The 23213-nt window shown below is 38.5% G+C and overlaps 1 protein-coding gene across 1 annotated transcript in view; it reads right to left on the reverse strand.

Annotated features, from left to right (window-relative positions):
• The window catches only part of GPR26 (G protein-coupled receptor 26), a 492189-nt gene extending 481740 nt beyond the window's left edge, over nucleotides 1–10449 (reverse strand). The window contains exon 1 of the mRNA XM_044056019.1: nucleotides 8560–10449. Coding sequence (XP_043911954.1) covers nucleotides 8560–9227 — 668 coding nt within the window. The 5' untranslated portion in view covers nucleotides 9228–10449. The remainder of the gene's footprint in view (nucleotides 1–8559) is intronic.
• Nucleotides 10450–23213: the final 12764 nt, after the last annotated feature.

Here is a 23213-nt window from a genome sequence, read left to right on the forward strand (position 1 = left end):
ATGACCATGGTTATAAAAGGAGCCTATTACAGAGTCCCATGGAACACAGTGATTAATGCTAGGCACGTGGAAACTTCCCTTGCTCTATCTTATTACATGCATGTCATCGTTAACTTAGCACTAGAACCACTCGGCAGAGTGCTGAGATAGACCTTTTAGGTCAAGTTGAAAGATTAGCTGGTTATGACTGACAATGTAAAAAGCTTTGTACAAGTCTAAGAAGGCAGGGTACAGCAGATTCATTCAGTTCCATGTTCAGGGCAGAAAACATGCTGAGCTAGCAGAAAGCTTAATTGTTTCAAGTTGAACTATAAATTGCTTGTAACTACAATCATGAGTAACCTTTGCTAATGGAGAGCATAATGCAGTAGCAGGTCTTACAAAATGAACCAATGGAGCATCTTTATGTAGGGGGATAGTGATTAAGGATCTCATTAAAGCAGACACATAAGTTTTACAAATGTAGCCATTTCAGAGAAACTACCCCAGATAATAAGAAGGATCAGATACCATTTTTAAATATTCATCTGGAAGGTTATCAATAGTATAGACCCTGACTTTAGACTGAGAAGGCAATTAAATATTAGAGGTGGCAAGACAAGGCTGACAAAAGGATTTCAGAGGTACTTTCTGAAGAAGTTTTTCTATTTATATTGAAATACTGTTTTACCTGCTCATTTGCTGTTTTTATTTATTTATTTATTTTACAGTGGCATTGGGTAATGGATTGAGCTAAAATATCTTACTGAAATTAAATATTTCTGAGACACTAGCCCAGATTGCTTAAAATTATTTATGCTCTTTGTATGCTGATAAGTGAATAATAATAATAATAATAATTATAACGAGTTTTTAACTTTATTCCAAAGTCCTTACTTTATTGGGTATAGGGAATCTGTTTTATTCTGATGAAATGACTATCAGGCATGTTTTCTGTTAGACAAGAGATTATTTATTTTGTTTGTCTTAGATGCGAGAAATTTTGCTCCAATCTTTTTCCTTAGTATAGAAGAGAGGCAATCAGATATGCTTGGGAAGGAGCTGTTAAAATACGTAACATCAGTATCCAGGCCAGGTACTAGAGAAAGGTTTGATTAGCATTTTTAACAAACCATTTAACATTTTAGGGTCAGAGTTTGTAACATTTTTAGATATGATATACTAATTGTGCATTTTTGTTTCTAAGTGTGATTATTTGCAAAGATGGGTAAGGGTTACTGAAATAATCAGACCTGAGGCTTACTGCATTCATATATATGTTCATGAGCATGGATGAGAATCCAATGTATAATTTTCAAGTTTTATGATTTCATCAGTAAAAGACGAGGAAGTGATTAAAGTGTATGCTGCCAATTAACTGGATTAATGGGTATTAGAAATTATCTGTAGTACCAGTCCAGTCAAAGTTTAGATCTCGTGCTGCTATAAAGTAATCTTTGATTGGAGATATCTGTCAGTTGTAAATGCATCCACCTATTAGGAATATGGTTTTGCTGATTTTGACTGTAAAGATTACAGAGTCCCAGTCACTGGAGTATGAAAACTCAAGAGTATTTCCAAAACACTATAATGTATGTACAAAGAAGATGGCTACCCTGCCAATGCCCTTATCTTCTCTAACACATCTGAAAAAGCCATATTCAAAGGAAAGGAGGTCCTCATCCTTATGATGGGTCTTCAACCAGGTCTGAGATACAGCTTAGATATCAGACTTTAATACAGAATCCACAATGGTACTACACACCAATTATCACAGGAGCATTCTATAACAATTTGGGGCAGCTCAACAAGGGGTAGATGACTGAATTTTTGTTACTGCCTGTCCCAGTGATTGTGTGACAAGCTGTGTAACTGAAGCACATTATCACATCATATATAAAGAGAACTCTTCCCCTTTCTCTATGACAGGATGATCTTGGAGTTGGTATATATAATTTTTTTTTGGGGGGGTATAAGGAATTCTATCCAACATGTGAGGGGTATATGGAGTTTCCCTTCCTACAAAGATGCTTATTTATTGAAACTTATTACTAGACCATCTAAAAGTAAAGAGCCTAAGCATTTAAAGGAAAACTGTAGTTTCTTGGGGGGGGGGGGTTGTTGTAGTCATGAATTGCTAAGTCATGGGGGAGGCATTCAGCTTTTGATGTGTGCAAAAAAAAAAAAAAAAAACATTACTTTAGTTTTATTTTGGATCAGGAGTACTTTTCTTGTCTTTAGCCAGTTAGTGATGGATGGCAGATCCTGTTGTAATTCTGATTTAATGTTCGTACAGAGTGAGTCTGACTGATAGATGGTCATGTCATCAACCTGACTAATAGATGATGTCATTGGTCTTACTGGTTGATGATGTCATTTGTCTGACTGCCAGATGTCATCAGTCTGACTATTAGATGGTTATTTCCCTGACATACATTAAAATGGGTAGCTGAAGTACGTTAAAAGGTAGTGTGTTGATGTCTACAGAAAATCTGAGTAGAGAATGTGATATGGGGCTGTATTTGAGATGCCTAGTTTAACCTTGAAGGTTCTGTTAGAAAAAAGTTGATGAACAACTGCAAGGAATTTTCACTGATGTCATGTTGTGATCTACTGTATGAAAAGCTTTATTTAGATCTATAAAAATAGCCTCTGTCAGTTGGCATTTCTATATAGCTATAAGGATATCATTGGTGAAGGTTCAACTAGCTTTCATTATGCTTCAGTTAGCCCAGATGCCATGTGGGCCATGGAGTGGGGGATCAGGCGTTATTGTTTTGCTATGCATGATTATAACTGGTTGCACTTTTTCTAGCACAAGCAATGCTGAAATTAATCAAAAGTATGAGGCAGAAAAATAATTATTTGGATTTGGAATGGGTGCAGTTGTCCAAATTCTGGAGAAATTCTAGAGAAAGTTGACATAGTGATTGCTTGCAAATGTGTTAAAATGGAAATTAATGTATTCAGCATAGACCTTTATAAACCATGGGTGCAATTTGTCAGTTCCTGGATATGTGTGGGCATCATCTCAATTTTTTTAAATATTTTGTATTTGTTTTGCTTTGATTGTTTTTAAGGAAAAGGTGAGAGGATATTTTGCTGGGCTGAGCTCAGATTTGGCTGTATTGATGGTGTAGTTGAGGAGGGAAGTTTGGTGAATTATGTGAGAAAGTTAACTGGCAAAATATATCCATTTGGAGTTACATAAGGTATTACTCAAATAGTGTTTCTTACTTCTTCCAGTTTGATTAATTTGGGTCCAGAACTGTAATGGGTTGTGCATGGAAGTTGCTTGGGTGATTTTGTAGGAATATGGATTTATGCCTTCAGTTATAACAGTTGAGAGCTTTTTCTTAGCTTACATTAGTAGTATTTATTTTTTAAGATTTTTAGACGTCGTCTCTGTGTTTTAAAGAGGGTCTTTATGTCTTTAGTAATACACCTCTTTTGATTAGGGCTGTGCAGACATTAGCTAGGAAGAAAGAACATTTTTACTGATTGGAAGATCCAGGTTGACCAGTGAAGTTCTGAGAGGAAGGCTTGGAGTATAGAGAAGTTATTATTATAACTGGGCTTAAAATTTATTAATTTAGCTCAGTAATTGATCAAGAAGTTTTGACTGGCAGAAATTATTTTGAAGTGGTCACTTAGGGGTAGGGCTTTATGTAGCTATTTTAATTTTTTGAGGTATGTTAGGTATTACCAAGGTAAGAACGGAGTGGTTATTCATAGTTGTATACTAGGCTAATGACCACTGGGTTCCTTATAAGCAAAGCTATGCACCCTAAATGTATCCCATGAATTATTGCACCTTAGAAGTTATTTTAAGGGGTGTTTGTTAGTTAGCGCATGATTTAATGGCTGCTTCTGTACAAAAAAGTCATAACTGTCAGATCAGGGTCATTTTCTGATTTCATATCCACTAGTCCAGGTTGCTCTTGTATAGGGTTAAGGAGAGGCTTGCTTCATATGGATGGGGAGCCTAGTCCAGTCAATAGGGATTCAGTGAGATACATACCTTACCCTCCATGTCCCATTTAAGTCAGAAGCAAAGTTTACATCCATTGCTTGAGTAGCTCTAGTGCTTTTCATTTTTCAGATATACAAATGTTCCATCAGAAGAGATATAAGGATGCCTTATATGCCAGGCATAAATCGCCTCTCAACAGTCTGTAGGAAACAGAATATAGAGATAGGGCTTTCAGACAACCTGCATAGGGCATTGTGTTTCTCCCCCATATTCTTTTTGTGAGGAACCTATAAGGATGGTCCAGTTGTTGCACAGGTCTGGTCATGTACATACTGAGGGGGGTGTTATACTCGACAATGGATCTGATGAGGGCTGAGTACAGTGGCATGATGACTTCCCTGGACCTAGATGATATGCCCTTACTTATAAGTTGAGTTACATAGAATGCTTTTCTTACTACTTTAGACACATGTTGGTCAAAAGCCAGGTTACTATATTCATGAGTCCCCAGATCTCTGGCTACTGTGTTTACTTTTTGGTGTGTTTTTATCAGTCAGTTTCATATATAGAAAATCATTGTTTTAATTTCTTTCTTTCATCCTTTCAATATACTCTCAGACTCTATGTTGTTCTTCTTTCGGCTTTTTCCTGGTTAGGGGTCACCACAGCAGAACTCTGGTCTGCTAATGATTGGCAGTAGATTTTTACGGTGCCAGTTCGACGCCCAACCTTCAATGAAGGCACGCCAATTCTACGCATGTCTTTCGACTGCCATTCAACCATGGGGAGGACATGCAGACTCCACACACAAGGCGCTCCAGCCGAGAATTGAACGGGCAAACCTCTTGCTGTGAGTAGTTTTCTTAAAAGTTCTGCCTAATTTTCAGCCGTTTTACATTCCTTTTGACTTTAGTATTATCTCAACAAATTCAGTGCATGAGCTGTTTATCAAAAATTCTAACCAGATCTTCCTCTTGGTGTAGTCCTCCACATCCTAAATTCTAAATAGTCAGGGTACATTAAGCCCCAAATTCCAGCTACAGCCATAAGTAAGAACTAAATAAATACAACCATAACCATGCATCCTAAATTCTTGCACAGATTAATACACTCTATGGAAGTTAGAGCAAGGATGAGTTGATTGGCATGTCAAGAATTACTGTCAATTTTGCCACACTTTGAGAATTAACCCTTATCTAGTCTTACCTGCATAGCTTCCAATACACTACTACGTCTTTAAAATAATGTTGAAAAACTGTTCCATCTAAAAGTGAAATTTTTTTAAGTCAAGCAATGAGAATTTAACTGTGAATGGGGGAGCATTTTATACGAATTCTGATATTGCACTATTTTGAGAAATCTCCTTTCTCTGTGGTATAAAAATCTTAGAAGCACTAGCTATTGATCTATATGTCTGTCTGAGTGTATATATATCTATATATATATATATATATATATATATATATATATATATATATATATATAGAGTTCCCCTTTATAATCTTGAAATACTGAAATCTTGAATTTCAGTATCTCGAAACTATAAAGGCAAATGCCTCACAAACCCAAAACCCACAGTCACGAACATACATACACCATACACACCATTCTACCCACACCAAATTATACAACCCTGCACTACATGTAAGCAGGGGGGCAATCCCCCTGCACCACTTATGTGGGGGCTGCAACCCCCCGCTTATATATACCAACTCTGAGATTGCACAAACAGAAAGAAAAAAAACTCACACCCAGACATCCTACACTCCCTCACACACACACACCCACCCACCACTCATATATATATATATATATATATATATATATATATCGTGTGCATATGTATATACATACATATGCATATCATGTGTGTGTGTGTGTGTGTGTGTGTGTGTGTGTGTGTGTGTGTGTGTGTGTGGTAGGAGTATGGAATGCATAGTCTCTCATGATGGGGGTGCAGGGGGGTGAGGTTTTTCTGTAAAACTGCTCCAAAACTGTAGCAATGCTATTTTTCGAAAATCAGAGTTAATAAAATAATGTTTTGTCTTTAAGAGATAGCAACAAGTATACTTGCTTTGGCATAAATGATATTATGTTTGGGCTTGCTACTACACATTTTGAAGTGTCTTATTCTTTTGCACTCTGTAAACCTGTTTCATTCTGCTACCAAGCTCTTTACTTCATCTTCAGTCTCTCTTTCTCCCACTCTCTCAACATGTATCTTTCCTACAATGTGGAAAATTGCAGCAATATACTTACACACCCCAAAAGCAGCAACTTCATCCACCCCCAACATGTTTCTCCTTTTGTTTCTCCTTTACCTATAATAGCAATCCATGAGCATATCTTGTATTAACAGAAGATTCAGTTCATACAAAACAGATATGTTTTCTTACTTGTGCAACATGGCTTCTGTAATAGTTTTTGTTCTTAGACGGTTCGTTTTCAAGTCAGAAACATTATTTTTTTTCTAACATTTCTAAAAGCCTATAAATTAAGTTACTTTTACTTTTGTCAAAAATGATTGAATGGGCTACATTCTCAATTAAAACAACTCTTCAGTGTGATGCATCCACTTTAATCTGACTTTTAAACCACCTGCATTACAGAGCCTTCCAAACTGCTTTAATTTCAGTATCTTATTTTACATATAGACTCCCCACACGGTTTGAAATGTGTACTTATCCTTTTCTCTTTGTTTGCAAGCTTACTACTGGTAGACCTATGTAATATTGACATGTTACTTTATGCAGATGATCTCCTTCTGCTGAGGTGTGTAAATGATACTGTCTCACTACAAAAGACATTTGCATACAATTGCAATAATATTTCCATCTGATTCATACGGTGTCATCTAGCAGTAATCTTATCAGGAAAACGAAACCCATGTTATTTGAAACAGTCCATCAACACAGCAGCTTTCATTTCTCAGTGTGCTAGAAAACAACTTTAGTAAATGTGTGAATATCTGCAGTAATAGATAAACATACTAGTTAATCTCAGATTCTTACTTAACAACTATCTGAATTGACTTTCTCCAATGTAATAAAGCTGCTGAAACTCTTATATGAGTTAATATACATTCTTACCCCAGATGCATGATGTAGCATAACAAAGGACTTTCTCATCACAAAGCTTGATAACTGTCTCTGTCTTCCTGTCTTTGGCAAATCAGACTACTGAAAACTCTCATAACAATGGTCAATAAAATGTGATTCTTCATGAGTCTTTCACATTATACATCACACCACTGTCACCAACTATGTACCACCAGAACTCTCACCATCAATTAAAGAACTATGCTACTGGATACTGTTATTCAAAGACGATTTTTCTAAATATCTGCACTCTTCCTGCTCATGTAATTTATAAAAGTAATAATTATTACTCTCTACCTAATGATAATTCTAATGCTGTTATCCTGACTAGACGCCATTTACCTTAAACTACATTAAAAGAGAAATCCATAAACTAAGACACAAAAAATGAATCTAGTTATTCATTCAGATCATCCTTAAACTAGCATTACTAAAAAGTAATGGAATGCTACTGTATAAATAAGCCTAGCACCAACCCTTATATTGCCTTTCTTTGTACATTTCTATAGTAAGTCGTTCTAACTCAAGTTGGTGTACACCCCCTATAGATTTTATTTGTGATGCAAATATTATACTAGACTGTTTAACTTTTGAAGTGATTTTAAATATTCACTGTTACTTTATTACTGATTACCCACAGGACCTGGTGTGGTTCAAAAGCATCATCTGACCAGTCTACAGCCATTAACAAAATGGCAAATAAATAAATATTTTGGGTGCATGTTTCATCAGTTTTATTGTAATTGCATCACAGGAAGGAGTAGTAGTAGCACCTGTTAAACGTACTTCTAAAAATACCATTTACGAGCATGTCATACACCGTATGTCCAAACCTTTTCCGATGACAGTTTATGATACTGAAAACAAGTAGCACTGAAGTCAGTATTTTCAAAGGATTAAACAGCTCATATGATTGGCTATCTTTCCAATTCCCAAAGATCATTTTTACTGAAAAGCAGCGTTAAAAGTATCAGGATTAACGCCCACGTATAAGAGCACAATAGTTTAAAGGAGTGAGGAACAGGCAATAAATATGCTTCTGCAGAAATGTTAGGAAATGTAGTGTCCACTCAACCCCCGTGACCAATGAAATAGTTAACTGAAGTTTTCTTTGATGCACCAGTAAAAGTAAAATAATAATATAGCTGCCTAGTTTAAAAATAGACTAACTTGTATTTAAACGATACAGACATAAATATTTTGCATCTGGAAGGAAAACATTTCAGAGTCGCTCTTAGCAGGCAAAAAGTGAAATAGTTAATTAAAACGTTATCTGTAATGGCGTGGGGCGCTGACAACACTGTCAGAAAAATTCAGTTATGATACAGCATTAACAAGCAGTTTGTCCTCTAATGTCATGGGTATTTTACAGAATTAAGACTATCCCGTCATTCCAGAAGAAACATTATAGAGAATAAGCTGTCACAGGACTGTCTTTCATTTTAACCTATTACGTTCTGCTTTGCACTCTGGAAATGAAATAGGTGAATAAATAATAAATGTGTTTACCTGGGGTGAATATCCACTAATAGCACCAAAGTTTGCATGGTAATGACATCAATTCTCTTACAGTGAAACCGTGCCACCTTCAACACCTTTAGATAAGTGAAACACAGCACTAGGAATGGGACGAGAAAGCTGAGTGTGTGGAATACCACTGTGAAAATAAGAAAAGAGGATTCTTTGTCCGGCTGTCCGCCACTAAGGGTACATGAAGCATATATGTGATGATATCCGATCCAGGAAAAACAAAGTGCCACCACAGGGAAAGTCAAGGAATGCAGCCACGTGTAGGCAAGCATCAGTGCTGCATCCCTGTAGCGCATTTTGGAGTGGTAACTCAGGGGAAACACCACCGCTATCCATCTATCTATACTCAAGGCTGCCATGCTCAACATAGAGTTTGCTGTAAGAAACGTCTCTGCAAAACCAAGGACTTGGCAAAAGTGTTCATTCCCAGGCTGTCCCTTGTAAATGATCCCTACGAGGGTCATCGGCATGTTCAGACCCGTTATCAACAAGTTACAGAACGTAAGGTTGAGAATAAATAATCCCGGTACCTGTTTACGAATATCGGCACTGTAAAGAAAACAGATCAGCACCAGAACATTGGACAGCAACGAAACAATGATCATAATAACAACTAAGGATGTGAGCATGAAATCCAGTGTGTCCATGATGGGGTCCTTCAATAAACAGACTTTTCCCAAAGTCCCTGTATTAGACTCAATAACAACATCTTTGCTAATAAACAATCCAAGGGCTTCTGCACTTCAAGGAAATAGCCGGAATGTTCCCGTGGTCCACAATTATCTTCAAGTGAACGCACTCGCCTGTATGCAGACTGAAGAAGTCCATTGTGCAGTGAAGTTACCATAATCAGCAGGACTGAACCACTAGCTGTGCAGGTCCACCCAGAGAAATGTCTTCTCGATGCTAAGCTATTTAGCTCTCGGGAGGCTGCTCATTACATTAATTCTGCCTCTCAGCTCAAGGCAGCATTTAAAAAGCAACTGCAGAACAGACTATATCTTACAGCGAGCTTAAGCTCCTGAAGTTGCAATACTGAGATAGTGCTAAATATTGCTATTTTAAGCTTTGTTAATCGATCAATGTAGCGGAGAAAACAGTATTATACTTTAATATTCAAGGGAAAGATAAGGGTGCACATTTTTAGAGCATCTTGAGCAAAAGTCTATGGCTCAAGTACTTTCGGAACCATTAAAATGATATTAGAGAAGTAAAGAATAACGTGCAGCTCTTTACTGGGATGGGAAAAGCCGTACAAACTATATATCACCATCTACCTATGTCGTTTTTGTCACAACCCCCCTCTGTCTTTCAACAGCAATAAAAGTCGGTCTGTGTGTGGGTGTGTAGCTGAGCGGAAGTGGGGAGGAGGGGGTATCATTCCTTGGGTATTTCACAGCACACTACAGTTTGCCAGGCTACTTTGGAAAGACTGGACTTGCTTTTCAAATGCGGTGTTCCCACAGTGATGCAGGTCTAGCTGAAAACATAAAGACTGGCAGATGTAATACCATTGCGTCTGCAACTAAACACTCGTATTTTTTAGTTGATCCACTCAGAATACTATCACTTAATCCTGTCAAGAAGAGAAATGAATGTCTGGATCCTAAAAGCTTCACACATCATAACAGACAAGAGCTCAGACCTCACACAGAGTGAAAATATATCTGAAGAAAATACATTTCTTTCACTGTTGTCACAGCCAGTCATTTTCCTTAATTAGTTCTGAGAGCCTATTTCAATTAATACCTTTTATGTATGCGCTATACATGAGATGTTCTAGGAGCAATTATTTAAATAGCTGCAAAGCTGAACATGAAGTGCGCATCACAGTAAGGCTGTGAAAGAAAATAAACAATCTTAGTCAACGGGCTGCAGTAGCAGTGTCCACAGGTCGATAGGAAACTAGCCGATGTTGTTGTACGCCCTGTTCTCACAGAAAATCACTGCCGGTGCGTTTTCTATTTTTAGCACTGTGTGTTAACTTTTGCCAGGTTTATGGAACTATGCCTTTGGTATATATAAGGTGAGAAGGTCTGTCCAATATATGAGGGGTGATGATGGGGGAGTCGGTCATGCACAAAAACAAAAAAAAAAGACTCTTCTTCACATGAAAGGTTTGACCAGTTGTTTTCATTCAGCTGAAACATCCCTGATTTGTAAGACATGTAGAGGAACCATTTTTCCCTTTCTTACAGTTTCCTTTTGGAGACACAATACTAGAGTTTATCCAGCTCGAGAACCTGTACCCTATAAGAAAACGTAGCTCTCAATAGGGTTGCCACCTTTTCAAATGGCCAAAGTGGGACATTTTTGGTACAAACATCAGATTTTACAGGCCGACACATACCCACGGTCAGTACAAAGGATAGAACTTAACTTTTTTGCCTAAATAAAAGCTTATTCTTGTAGCATTTTAGTTGCTTATTCTGTTTCTTATAACATTTAGATATTTTAGATACAGAATAACAGTTTTATGCAACTATTACATAAAATATAGGAAATAATTTTGTCCTAAAATCTCAGGACATTTGCCATTTTTACAGTTTTTTGTCAGGACACAACTGCCCAAAGAGGGACTGTCCCTCGCAAAGTGGGACAGGTGGCAACCCTAGCTCTCAACACTTAGTAGCACATCCTAGCACTGTAGAACTTGGACAAAGTCAAAAGCAGTGTGGGATGCCAAGGGCCAAAATCAGGGAGACCCTTTAAATACTGATCTTATAACCTTAGAAAGTAGTTGTGATAAAGTGTCTTGCATTAGGTTGCATATTCTGAATGACGTGCAGTCTGAAACTGAAATGTCTGTCATTATTTATAATGAGACTGCCTGCTAGGCACAACAGCATATGCTATTTGAGTTCAATAATATCAGCTGCAAAAGTCACTACTTGCTATTCAGCACTGTTGGGAACTTCCAGCAACACCAGTCAACTCCACCGAACAATAACTTGTGAATCACACAGAATCAATAATCCAAGCGTTCAGCGAGGTGAAAGTAAAAGAATTGGTTTATTAAAACATCCGGCAAGCGCTTTCGACAAGGTCTTCTTCAAGCCGTTATACAAAATTTTTTAAAAAACATTCACAAACATTTATAGAGGATGTGACATAGACATAATGATGTCACATCCTGTTCAAACTACAATATATTAATAATATTAAATAAATAGCATCTGTAATTTGCCATACCCAGCTAGAATGTTAGGTGATTTATTTCTGTAGTGCTCAAAAGTTTTAAGAAAATGTTTTGTATCTTTAATATATTGTAGTTTGAACAGGCAGTCACGTTGAATACTAATGGACTTTGTGTATCCAGATTTCTGCATCTCCGTGCAACAGTTTTGACTTGAACAATTGGACTTGGTATTATTACTTTGTGTGTGCACGGAGCTTGTTGTGAGTGTTTACTTGTCTCTGCATTATTTATAATGACTTTAATCTTAACTGATTTGCTAAAAAAATAAATAAACAAATAAAATAAAACAGGAAAAACATACCAAAAATATGAAGCAAAAATACTGACATACTGCAAACTTAAAAGCTCAAACTTCTGGACAGTTGATAGGTATATAACTGTATATGAGTGTGTGGATGTATATATATATATATATATATATATATATATATATATATATATATATATATAAATCCAGCCACTGGAGATGCACAAGCCAGTGCATTTCTTTGTGCCAGTCCCAAGCCCCGAATAAATGGGGAGGGTTGCATCAGGAAAGGCATCTGGCATAAAACTTGACCAAATCATTCATGCGGACACCAATAAATATTTGCATACTGGATCAGTCGAGGCCCGGCTTAACAATGACCGCCACCAGTACTGTTAGCCAACAGGGTGCTGGCAGAAATTGGGCTACTGTTGGCTGAAAGAGGAGAGGAGGGCGGGGAGGCATGGCTGAAGGCAGGAAGAGAGGAGAAAGGCTAGGACTGAATGTTGGCAGTATGACTGGTATAGGAAGAGAGCTAGCTGATATGATGGACAGAAGAAAGGTTGATATATTGTGTGTGCAAGAAACCAGATGGAAGGGGAGTAAGGCTAGGTGTATCAGAGGTGGGTTTAAATTGTTTTATCATTGTGTGGATGGAAGAAGAAATGGCGTAGGAGTTATCCTGAAGGAACAGTATGCTAAGAGTGTTTTGGAGGTGAAAAGATTGTCAGATAGAGTGATGTTTATGAAGCTGGAGATTGATGGTGTAATGATGAATGTTGTTAGTGCATATGCTCCACAAGTTGGGTGTGCGATGGACGAGAAAGAAAAATTTTGGAGTGAGATGGATGAAGTGGTGATGACTGTACCCAAGGGTGAGAGAGTGGTGATTGGAGCAGATTTCATTGGGCATGTTGGTGAAGGGAACAGAGGGGATGAGGAAGTGATGGGTAGGTATGGTGTTAAGCAAAGGAATGCAGAAGGTCAGATGTTAGTGGATTTTGTGAAAAGAATGGACATGGCTGTGGTAAATACGTATTTTAACAAGGGGAGGAGCATAGGGTGACATACAGGAGTGGAGGAAGATGCACACAGGTGGATTATATCTTATGTTGGAGGGCCAGTTTGAAGGAGAATGGAGACTGTAAAACGGTGACCGGGGAAAGTGTAGTTAGGCAGCATAAGATGGTAGTTTGTAAGATGACGTTGGTGTTCAAGAAGAGGACGAGGAGTGTGAGGGCAGCACCAAGAATCAAATGGTGGAAATTGAAAAAGGATACTTGTGAGGTTGAGTTCAGGGAAGAGTTAAGACAGGCACTAGGTGGCAGTGAAGAGTTACCAAATAGCTGGGTAACTACAGCAGAGCTAGTAAGGGAGACGGCTAGAAAGGTGCTTGGTATGACATCTGGACAGAGGAAGGATGACAAGGAGACATGGTGGTGGAATGAGGAAGTACAGGACAGTATACAGAGAAAGAGGTTAGCAAAGAAGAAGTGGGATTGTCAGAGAGATGAAGAAAGTAGACAGGAGTATAAGGAGATGAGGTGGCAAAGACAGAGGTGGCGAAAGCTAAGGATGAGTTGTATGAAAGGTTGGACACTAAGGAGGGAGAAAAGGACCTGTACCGATTGGCTAGACAGAGGGACCGGAAAACATACTAACAAACGAGGAGAGTGTGTTAAGCAGAAGGAAAGAGTACTTTGAGGGGTTGATGAATGAAGATAATGAGAGGGAGAGAAGGTTGGATGATGTGTGGATAGTGAATCATGAAGTACAATGGATTAGCAAGGAGGAAGTAAGGATAGCTATGAAGAATGGCAGGATGGAGTGGGTGGAGAAGAGATTCAGGAGTGATTTGTGACCGCCGAGTACCAGTAAGAGTGAAAGGGGAGGTCTACAACAGGGTAGTGAGACCAGCTATGTCATATGGGTTGGAGACAGTGGCACTGACAAAAAGGCAGGAATTAGAGCTGGATGTGGAAGAGTTAAAGATGTTAAGATTTGCACTGGGTGAGACGAGGGTGGACAGGATTAGGAATAAGTATATTAGAGGGTCAGCCCAGATTGGATGGTTTGGAGACAAAACCAGAGAGGCAAGGTTACATTGGTTTGGACGTGCTGAGAAGGGATGCTGAGTATATTGGGAAAAATATGCTAAGGGTGAAGCTGCCAGGTAACAGGAAAAGTGGAAGGCCTAAGATAAGGTTTATGAATGTGGTGAGAGAGAACATGCAGGTGGTTGGTGTGACTGAAAAATATGCAGAGGACAGGAAGAAATGGAAACCGATGATCCGCTGTGGCGACCCCTAATGGGAACAGCTGAAAGAAGATATATATATATATATATATATATATATATATATATATATATATATATATATATATATATATATATATATATATATATATATATATATATATATATATATATATATATATATATATATATATATATATATATATATATATATATATATATATATATATATATATATATATATATATATATATGTATATATATATATATATATATATATATATATATATATATATATATATGTATATATATATATATATATATATATATATATATATATATATATATATATATATATATATATATATATATATATATATATATATATATATATATATATATATATATATATGTGTATGTATATATATATATATATATATATATATATATATATATATATATATATAGGTTCATAGGTTCATACTAGGCTATCTGCCCAAGGGCATTTATAAGCCTAGCCCATAGTTATGTGGCTTTCGCCACCCCTTTAGTTTGAATAAAAACTATGACTATCATTTTTCTGTGCCTCTGTCAAGCAGTGACACTGAAGTAATCCCTGGGATATATCTGCGATCTCCCATTCATTGGTCAAGATTCCTCTTGAACAAGGCCAGCGAGGTGCTCTGCCTCACATGTACCGGGATTTTGTTCCACAGCATAGGGAGTCTCTGGGTGATAAATCTGTCCCTCCAGCACGTTCTATTTATAAGCGTGTCAAGGTTTAAGTCTCCCGCCCTTGTGGTTCTGAGGGATCTAGATTTTTTGAGGTGAAGCATATTCATCAAATCTGGGTTTGACATGGCCTTATATGTCAGGCACAGGTCACCTCTGAGCAAGCGGTACGAGACTGAATAGAGCTGGAGTTCTTTCAGTCGGGCAGCATAAGACATATTTTTGAGACCCTTTATCCTTTTGGTGAGGAACTTTTGGGGCCTTTCAAGCTGCAGCAGGTGTCTGGTCAGATACATTCCGAATGGGGCATTGTACTCAATCATAGGTCTAATGAGTGATGAGTACAGGGGGACGATGACCTCCCTTGATCTAGATGTGAATCCCTTCATGATCAGGTGGGTGATATAGAAGGTTTTCCTAACTACTTTAGCAACATGGGTGTCAAATGAAAGGCTACTGTCAACCTGGGTCCCCAGATCCCTGATGACTTTTCTGTGCTCAGTGGATTGCCACCTATATGGTAGCTAGGGGTAACCTTGTTTCTCGAAGGGTATGACTATGCATTTTTTGGCGTTTAACTTCAGGCCATGGCTCTGGCACCAGTTATCCGTTTCTGTGAGGCCCTTCTGGAGGATATCTGTGTCAGATGTGTTTTCGACTATGGCGCCCAGTTTGCAGTCATCTGCAAACTTTGTCAGCCATAACCCTCCTGTGTTTGCTTGTACTTCAGAAAAGTAGATGCCGAACAAGAGTGGACCCAGGACTGAGCCCTGTGGGACACCACTTGTGACAGGCTTTGAGTCTGACATGGCTCCAGCAACTCTGACCCTGTGGGTTCTGTCACTTAGCCAGTTTGCAACCCATCTTGTGATCTATGGGTTTACATTCAAGCTGATGAGTTTTTCGATGATACCTGAGTGGGGTATTGTGTGAAGGCCTTTGCCAGGTCGAGGTAGGCTGTATGGACTGCCTTTCCCTCATCAATGGCCTTGGTGACTGTCTCGAAAAAGTCAACCAAGTTTAAGAGGCAGGATCTGCCTTTGACAAAGCCAAACTGGGTTGGATCCAAAGTCTGCAAGTTCCCTATGTCTTTATTTATGAGTTCCATTATGATCCTCTCCATGGCTTTGCAGATAAGGCTTGTCAAGCTAATGCCGCGGTAATCTCCAGGGTCTGTGGAGGCACCCCCCTTATGAAGTGGGACCACAGTCGCCGTCGCCACTCCTTGGAGTGCGTATCCTGAGGTGAGGCTAAGATTAAACAGCTGTCCTAACTTGTGGGCTTAATTCCTCGTTGAGTTCATGAAGCACACAGCCGCGGACACCATCCGGTCCCATGGATGCTGTGTGTTTTGCCTTAGTGAGGGCAGTTCGCACCTGGGCATTGGAGATGTTTGGGGGCTACAATCCTCTGGAATAGATATCTCTCCTTTGGGGGAGGGAGAAGTTTGCACTGAACCTGTCAGCCAGTATGTTGGCAATGTGTGTAGGTTCAGTAATTTTCACATCATTTTGAACTAATTCTGAGCATATCTGGGAGTTTCCTCCTAGGTTTCTAACATAGCTAAAGAAGGCCTTATGATTGTCTTTAGAGTCGTTGGCGATTTTTCTCTCAAAATTTGCCTTGGATGATTTTATGAGAGCTCTTAGTTTTTTACTTATAATGATCAAAGGTGTCTTACCTTTCAAGGATTTTGCTCTATCTTGTAGTAGCTTCCTCCTATTGTTGTAGAGCTTGTTTATGGCTGGGGTCCACCAGACTGGACGCTTGCCTTTGGTACAGAGAGTCTTAGTTTTGTTTGGGATTGCCTGAACAATGCATTCCTGTAGGTGCTGGTAGAAGGCATTTGTAAGTGATTCAGCGGTTTCAGTAATGTTTACCACTGGCTCAGGGGCCTTAAAGGAGACCACACTAGTTTTTAGAAGTGTGAAATCGGCTTTTGAGAAGTTTTTCACTGTGGTCTTTTTTGTTTCAGGTGGGGGCGGGATGAGGACCTCCAGCGAGATTAGTTTATGATCTGATCTCACCAGTGAGGGGTATACTTCCGGTGTTGAACATTTTGATCCCATGTTCGTGATGATGAGATCAAGTATGTTTTCTCCTCTTGTGGGGATGGTGACTAGTTGTTCCATGGCATTTGAGTTTATGAACTCCAGGAATCTTTGGGTTAGAGTGTTCGGGCTTGAGTAGTGTTCCCAGTCTATATTAGGGTAGTTGAAGTCACCTAGTATGATGGTGTTTGGAGATACATTTATCCCTCCAATGTTTTCAGGAAGGCCATGTGAGGTTCCTGAGTTTGAGAGGGTGGCCTGTAACATGCTACAAATTGCAGAGCAGTCTTGCCTATGGTTAATTGCACCTGGATGGTCTCCGATGCATCGTGCGTTGCCAACAACCTTGAGGAGTGGGTGTCCTTTATGAATATGGACACCCCCCTCCTTTCTTGGTGTTGTCCGGGTTTTGGGGCGGGCATGATATGAGGTGAAACCTGTTAGTGCTGGGGTGCTCTCAGGAGCCTTGAACCAGGTTTCTGTCACAGCACAGACATCGATGTTCTCCATATTGAGAAGGGCCTCGAGTGCATGCATCTTGAGATTGAGACTTCTGGCATTGAGCAGCATTACCCTTAGTTTTTTCCTTTTGGTGTTCTAGGGTGGTAGGTTTAGAATTTGAGCCTTGCCTAAAAAGGCATTATGGGGTGGCAAGAGCCTTTGCCAATATCCGGAAGCCCAGGGTGACAGGTGCAAGCCGTCCCTTGAAACTTAGCGTGGCTTGTCCAGCATGTCATCCCAGGCAGACAGACATTGGATCCCCTTTGAATGACACCAGAATTTAAGCCAATTATTAAAGCTGATCATCTTATCACTGTATTGTGGCATCATTCTAGGTGAAGATAGGATACTGCTCAAGGTCAGGGTCATACCTGCCTGGGCTACATAATCAGAGAGCTCCTCGATGTCCCTTTTCATGTAGTCCAAGGAGATATGTCTCAGGTCGTTGACACCAGCATGGACAATGACTGAGTCGTACTTGTACCTGCTGTTGAGAGACCTGAGTGCTTGCGTTATGTGGCGGATTCTAGCGCCCGACAGGCAGCTTACTGTGACCTTCTCCTTACTCAGTCTGGTGAGCAGGACGTCAGTGTGTCTGACTATGGAATCACCAATGACAAGTGTGTCTGGCATTTTGTTTGGCCTTAAGGGCTGTGACTGACACTCTGACTGTGTGGTCTATGTGTTGCATGTGTTGGGTTGTGAGGTGGTAGTTGTTTGGGTGTCTGCTTTGGTGGCCTCTGCTGTTTTGGTAAATTTTTGATCAGAGCCTCCGAGTATGTCTTTGTGTGAGTATGTGTATGATTTGAAGTTGTGATGGTACCATGTGTGACTGGGTATGTACTGTGTGTGGTTACCTTCTCCTCCTGTCTGGTCTTGCCATTCCTATGTTGAGAGAGCTCAGCCTCCAGTTTGGCCATATAGTTGCATCTCGCATGTATTTGTGTTTTGTGGGAGAAGGAGAGGATTGTCTGTGTACATGAGGCAATTGTAACATTGCCTCAATATTCCCAGGTTCACCAGTTGAGCTGGAGAGGACACTAGCAACTGATCCCTCGACATACTAGAAGTAGTAGATAAAGAGACTTTCAAAGGAATCCGGGGGAAGTGGGTTTTAGGCTGGTGGGGTACTATCTATAATAAGAGTGCTTTATCAAGGTGCAAGTACTGTAGGAGTAAGTGCTAGGCTTTACAGATAGAGAATAGTCTACTTGGGAATCAAGTAGAGATGAACTTTTCAGTTATAGGATATGCTGGTTAGATCAGCAGTACAGCTCGAGGAAGGTAGTTCTAAGGAAAATTTGAAGAGTGGAATTTAGCTGGCCCGAATAGTTTAACCTTGTTTAACCGCTGCTCTTGTGTGCAACAGTGGCAACTCAGCTAACGCGTTTAGCGTGTTTTATAGCAGGGAGCTGAAGGGAGCTAGGAATTGGCCCAAAATGACCAATGGACTACTAGTTTCTGGCTGAAACTTCACCAAATCGGACAAAAAGGGCGCTCAGTGCTTCCCACTCCCACTGGTAAGCAAAGAAACTTCCCTCCTTCCTAATAAGGCAATGGATCAGTAACAGGAACTAAAAACAAAGCCCAGGGATCAGCAACTCTGAAACTGGACTACTCTAGTTCAGTAAGGCGGGAAAACAAGAGATTTTCGTTTTATTACAGAGATAAGGAAAAAAACAGACAGTAAATGCTATAAATGCTGTAAATCGGCTAGCGCACTTTAGTGTGTAGCCTACAGAAACAATTTGCAACAATTAGTAACTTAAAGTGCAATAAACAGTGTAAAATGCAGAAATCACTTAAAGTAGTAAAACAGGCGAAATGCAGTCGCTAGCTTAATAACAGTGGGAAAGCCACAAAAAATACTTATATCTGGTAGAAAGTCACTCTTTTAGCTCTCTGCTGCTTGGATCACTCTGCAGGCCACCACGAGGATCTGTGCTGAGTTGGTACAACCTGGAAAACGCGTGTTTAGCATGTTTTATAGCAGGGGGCTGAAAGGAGCTAGGAATTGGCCCAAAACGACCAGTGGACTACTAGTTTCTGGCTGAAACTTCACCAATTCGGACAAAAAGGCTGCTCAGTGCTTCCCACTCCCACTGGTAAGCAAAGAAACTTCCCTCCTTCCTAATAAGGCAATGGATCAGTAACAGGAACTAAAAACAAAGCCCAGGGATCAGCAACTCTGAAACTGGACTACTCTAGTTCAGTAAGGTGGGAAAACAAGAGATTTTTTTTGTTTTTTTTTTACAGAGACAAGGAAAAAACAGACAGTAAATGCTATAAATGCTTTTAAGTGACTAGCACACTTGAGTGTGTTAGCCTACAGGTAAAATTAAGCAACAAATAACTTTTTAAGAGTGCAAAACAGTTAATCAACACAAAAACAGTTTAAATAGAATGCAGAGCTGTATAAACAGGCTAAGATGCAATCGCTAAGCAGTAAATATTCAAAAAGCCAGAAAAAAATACTTAAATCAGTTATAGCAAATACAGTTATAACAAATTCTCTGAAATATACTGTATATTTCCAATATGTTTGAGTAGGACAGTCAGAACACAAGAAGGTTCAGGCGAAAAAGAAAAAAAAAGTTTTGTTTTACTTTTTGAAATGGGAAAAAGGAGGAACAGAAGGCCTTATCAAATGTTCTCTCTGTATTAAGAAGAATGAGCTAATGACACTAGACTGGGAGGTGTGTCACAGTAGGGGCGAGCAACTGCAAAGCCACCAAGTATAAGAGCAAGACACCAACAGGGAGGGAGGGTGGGACAAAATAGCCTAAGACAGCAAGCACTACAGAGTCAAATAAAAGTTTTTAAACAGATAAGGATTTGTGAAGATTCTGAATAGACAAAGTGCTTTATATATATTAAATTATAAAAACAGTAATCTGTAAAAATAATCAAAAGATACTTATATTTTGTAGCTCAGTTCTTGGTCAAACAACTTCCCCAGCCTGCACTGTGTGCAAAGACAGAGACCCTACCAAAGTTAGGGCTTAAAGACCAGAACAACAACTTTTTTTTTACAAGAACACAAAAGAACCAGCCCCCACTAGCCAAGAGATAATTACACAGAGTAAATGTTTCAGTTTATACAATAGCCTAAGACAGCAAGCACTACAGAGTCAAATGAAAGTTTTAAACAGATAAGGATTTGTGAAGATTCTGAATAGACAAAGTGCTTTATATATATTAAATTATAAAAACAGTAATCTGTAAAATAATCAAAAGAAACTTATATTTTGTAGCTCTGTTGCGGTCAAAAAACTTCTCCTGCCTGCACTGTGTGCAAGACAGAACCCTACCAAAGTTAGGGCTTAAAGACCAGAACAACAACTTTTTTTTACAAGAACACAAAGAACCAGCCCCACTAGCCAAGAGATAATTACACAGAGTAAATGTTTCAGTTTATACAATAGCCTAAGACAGCAAGCACTACAGAGTCAAATGAAAGTTTTTAAACAGATAAGGATTTGTGAAGATTCTGAATAGACAAAGTGCTTTATATATATTAAATTATAAAAACAGTAATCTGTAAAAATAATCAAAAGATACTTATATTTTGTAGCTCAGTTGCGGTCAAACAACTTCTCCAGCCTGCACTGTGTGCAAAGACAGAGACCCTACCAAAGTTAGGGCTTAAAGACCAGAACAGCAACTTTTTTTTTTTACAAGAACACAAAAGAACCAGCCCCCACTAGCCAAGAGATAATTACACAGAGTAAATGTTTCAGTTTATAAAATAGCCTAAGACAGCAAGCACTACAGAGTCAAATGAAAGTTTTTAAACAGATAAGGATTTGTGAAGATTCTGAATAGACAAAGTACTTTATATATATATATTAAATTATAAAAACAGTAATCTGTAAAAATAATCAAAAGATACTTATATTTTGTAGCTCAGTTGCTGTCAAACAACTTCTCCAGCCTGCAAAGACAGAGACCCTACCAAAGTTAGGGCTTAAAGACCAGAACAACAACTTTTTTTTTTACAAGAACACAAAAGAACCAGCCCCCACTAGCCAAGTGATAATTACACAGAGTAAATGTTTCAGTTTATACAATAGCCTAAGACAGCAAGCACTACAGAGTCAAATGAAAGTTTTTAAACAGATAAGGATTTGTGAAGATTCTGAATAGACAAAGTGCTTTATATATATATTAAATTATAAAAACAGTAATCTGTAAAAATAATCAAAAGATACTTATGTTTTGTAGCTCAGTTGCAGTCAAACAACTGCTCCAGCCTGCACTGTGTGCAAAGACAGAGACCCTACCAAAGTTAGGGCTTAAAGACCAGAACAACAACTTTTTTTTTTACAAGAACACAAAAGAACCAGCCCCCACTAGTCAAGAGATAATTACACAGAGTAAATGTTTCAGTTTATACAATAGCCTAAGACAGCAAGCACTACAGAGTCAAATGAAAGTTTTTAAACAGATAAGGATTTGTGAAGATTCTGAATAGACAAAGTGCTTTATATATATTAAATTATAAAAACAGTAATCTGTAAAAATAGTCAAAAGATACTTATATTTTGTAGCTCAGTTGCGGTCAAACAACTTCTCCAGCCTGCACTGTGTGCAAAGACAGAGACCCTACCACAGTTAGGGCTTAAAGACCAGAACAACAACTTTTTTTTACAAGAACACAAAAGAACCAGCCCCCACTAGCCAAGAGATAATTACACAGAGTAAATGTTTCAGTTTATACAATAGCCTAAGACAGCAAGCACTACAGAGTCAAATGAAAGTTTTTAAACAGATAAGGATTTGTGAAGATTCTGAATAGACAAAGTGCTTTATATATATTAAATTATATAACAGTAATCTGTAAAATAATCAAAAGATACTTATATTTTGTAGCTCAGTTGTGGTCAAACAACTTCTCCAGCCTGCACTGTGTGCAAAGACAGAGACCCTACCAAAGTTGGGGCTTAAAGACCAGAACAACAACTTTTTTTTTACAAGAACAAAAAAGAACCAGCCCCCACTAGCCAAGAGATAATTACACAGAGTAAATTTTCAGTTTATACAATAGCCTAAGACAGCAAGCACTACAGAGTCAAATGAAAGTATTTAAACAGATAAGGATTTGTGAAGATTCTGAATAGACAAAGTGCTTTATATATATTAAATTATAAAAACAGTAATCTGTAAAAATAATCAAAAGATACTTATATTTTGTAGCTCAGTTGCGGTCAAACAACTTCTCCAGCCTGCACTGTGTGCAAAGACAGAGACCCTACCAAAGTTAGGGCTTAAAGACTAGAACAACAACTTTTTTTTTTACAAGAGCACAAAAGAACCAGCCCCCACTAGCCAAGAGATAATTACACATAGTAAATGTTTCAGTTTATACAATAGCCTAAGACAGCAAGCACTACAGAGTCAAATGAAAGTTTTTAAACAGATAAGGATTTGTGAAGATTCTGAATAGACAAAGTGCTTTATATATATTAAATTATAAAAACAGTAATCTGTAAAAATAATCAAAAGATACTTATATTTTGTAGCTCAGTTGCGGTCAAACAACTTCTCCAGCCTGCACTGTGTGCAAAGACAGAGACCCTACCAAAGTTAGGGCTTAAAGACCAGAACAACAACCTTTTTTTTTTACAAGAACACAAAAGAACCAGC

The sequence above is a fragment of the Protopterus annectens genome, chromosome 14.part0, assembly GCF_019279795.1.
Source record: "Protopterus annectens isolate FY-2018-M chromosome 14.part0, PAN1.0, whole genome shotgun sequence".
In the NCBI taxonomy this organism is placed as follows: domain Eukaryota; kingdom Metazoa; phylum Chordata; order Ceratodontiformes; family Protopteridae; genus Protopterus; species Protopterus annectens.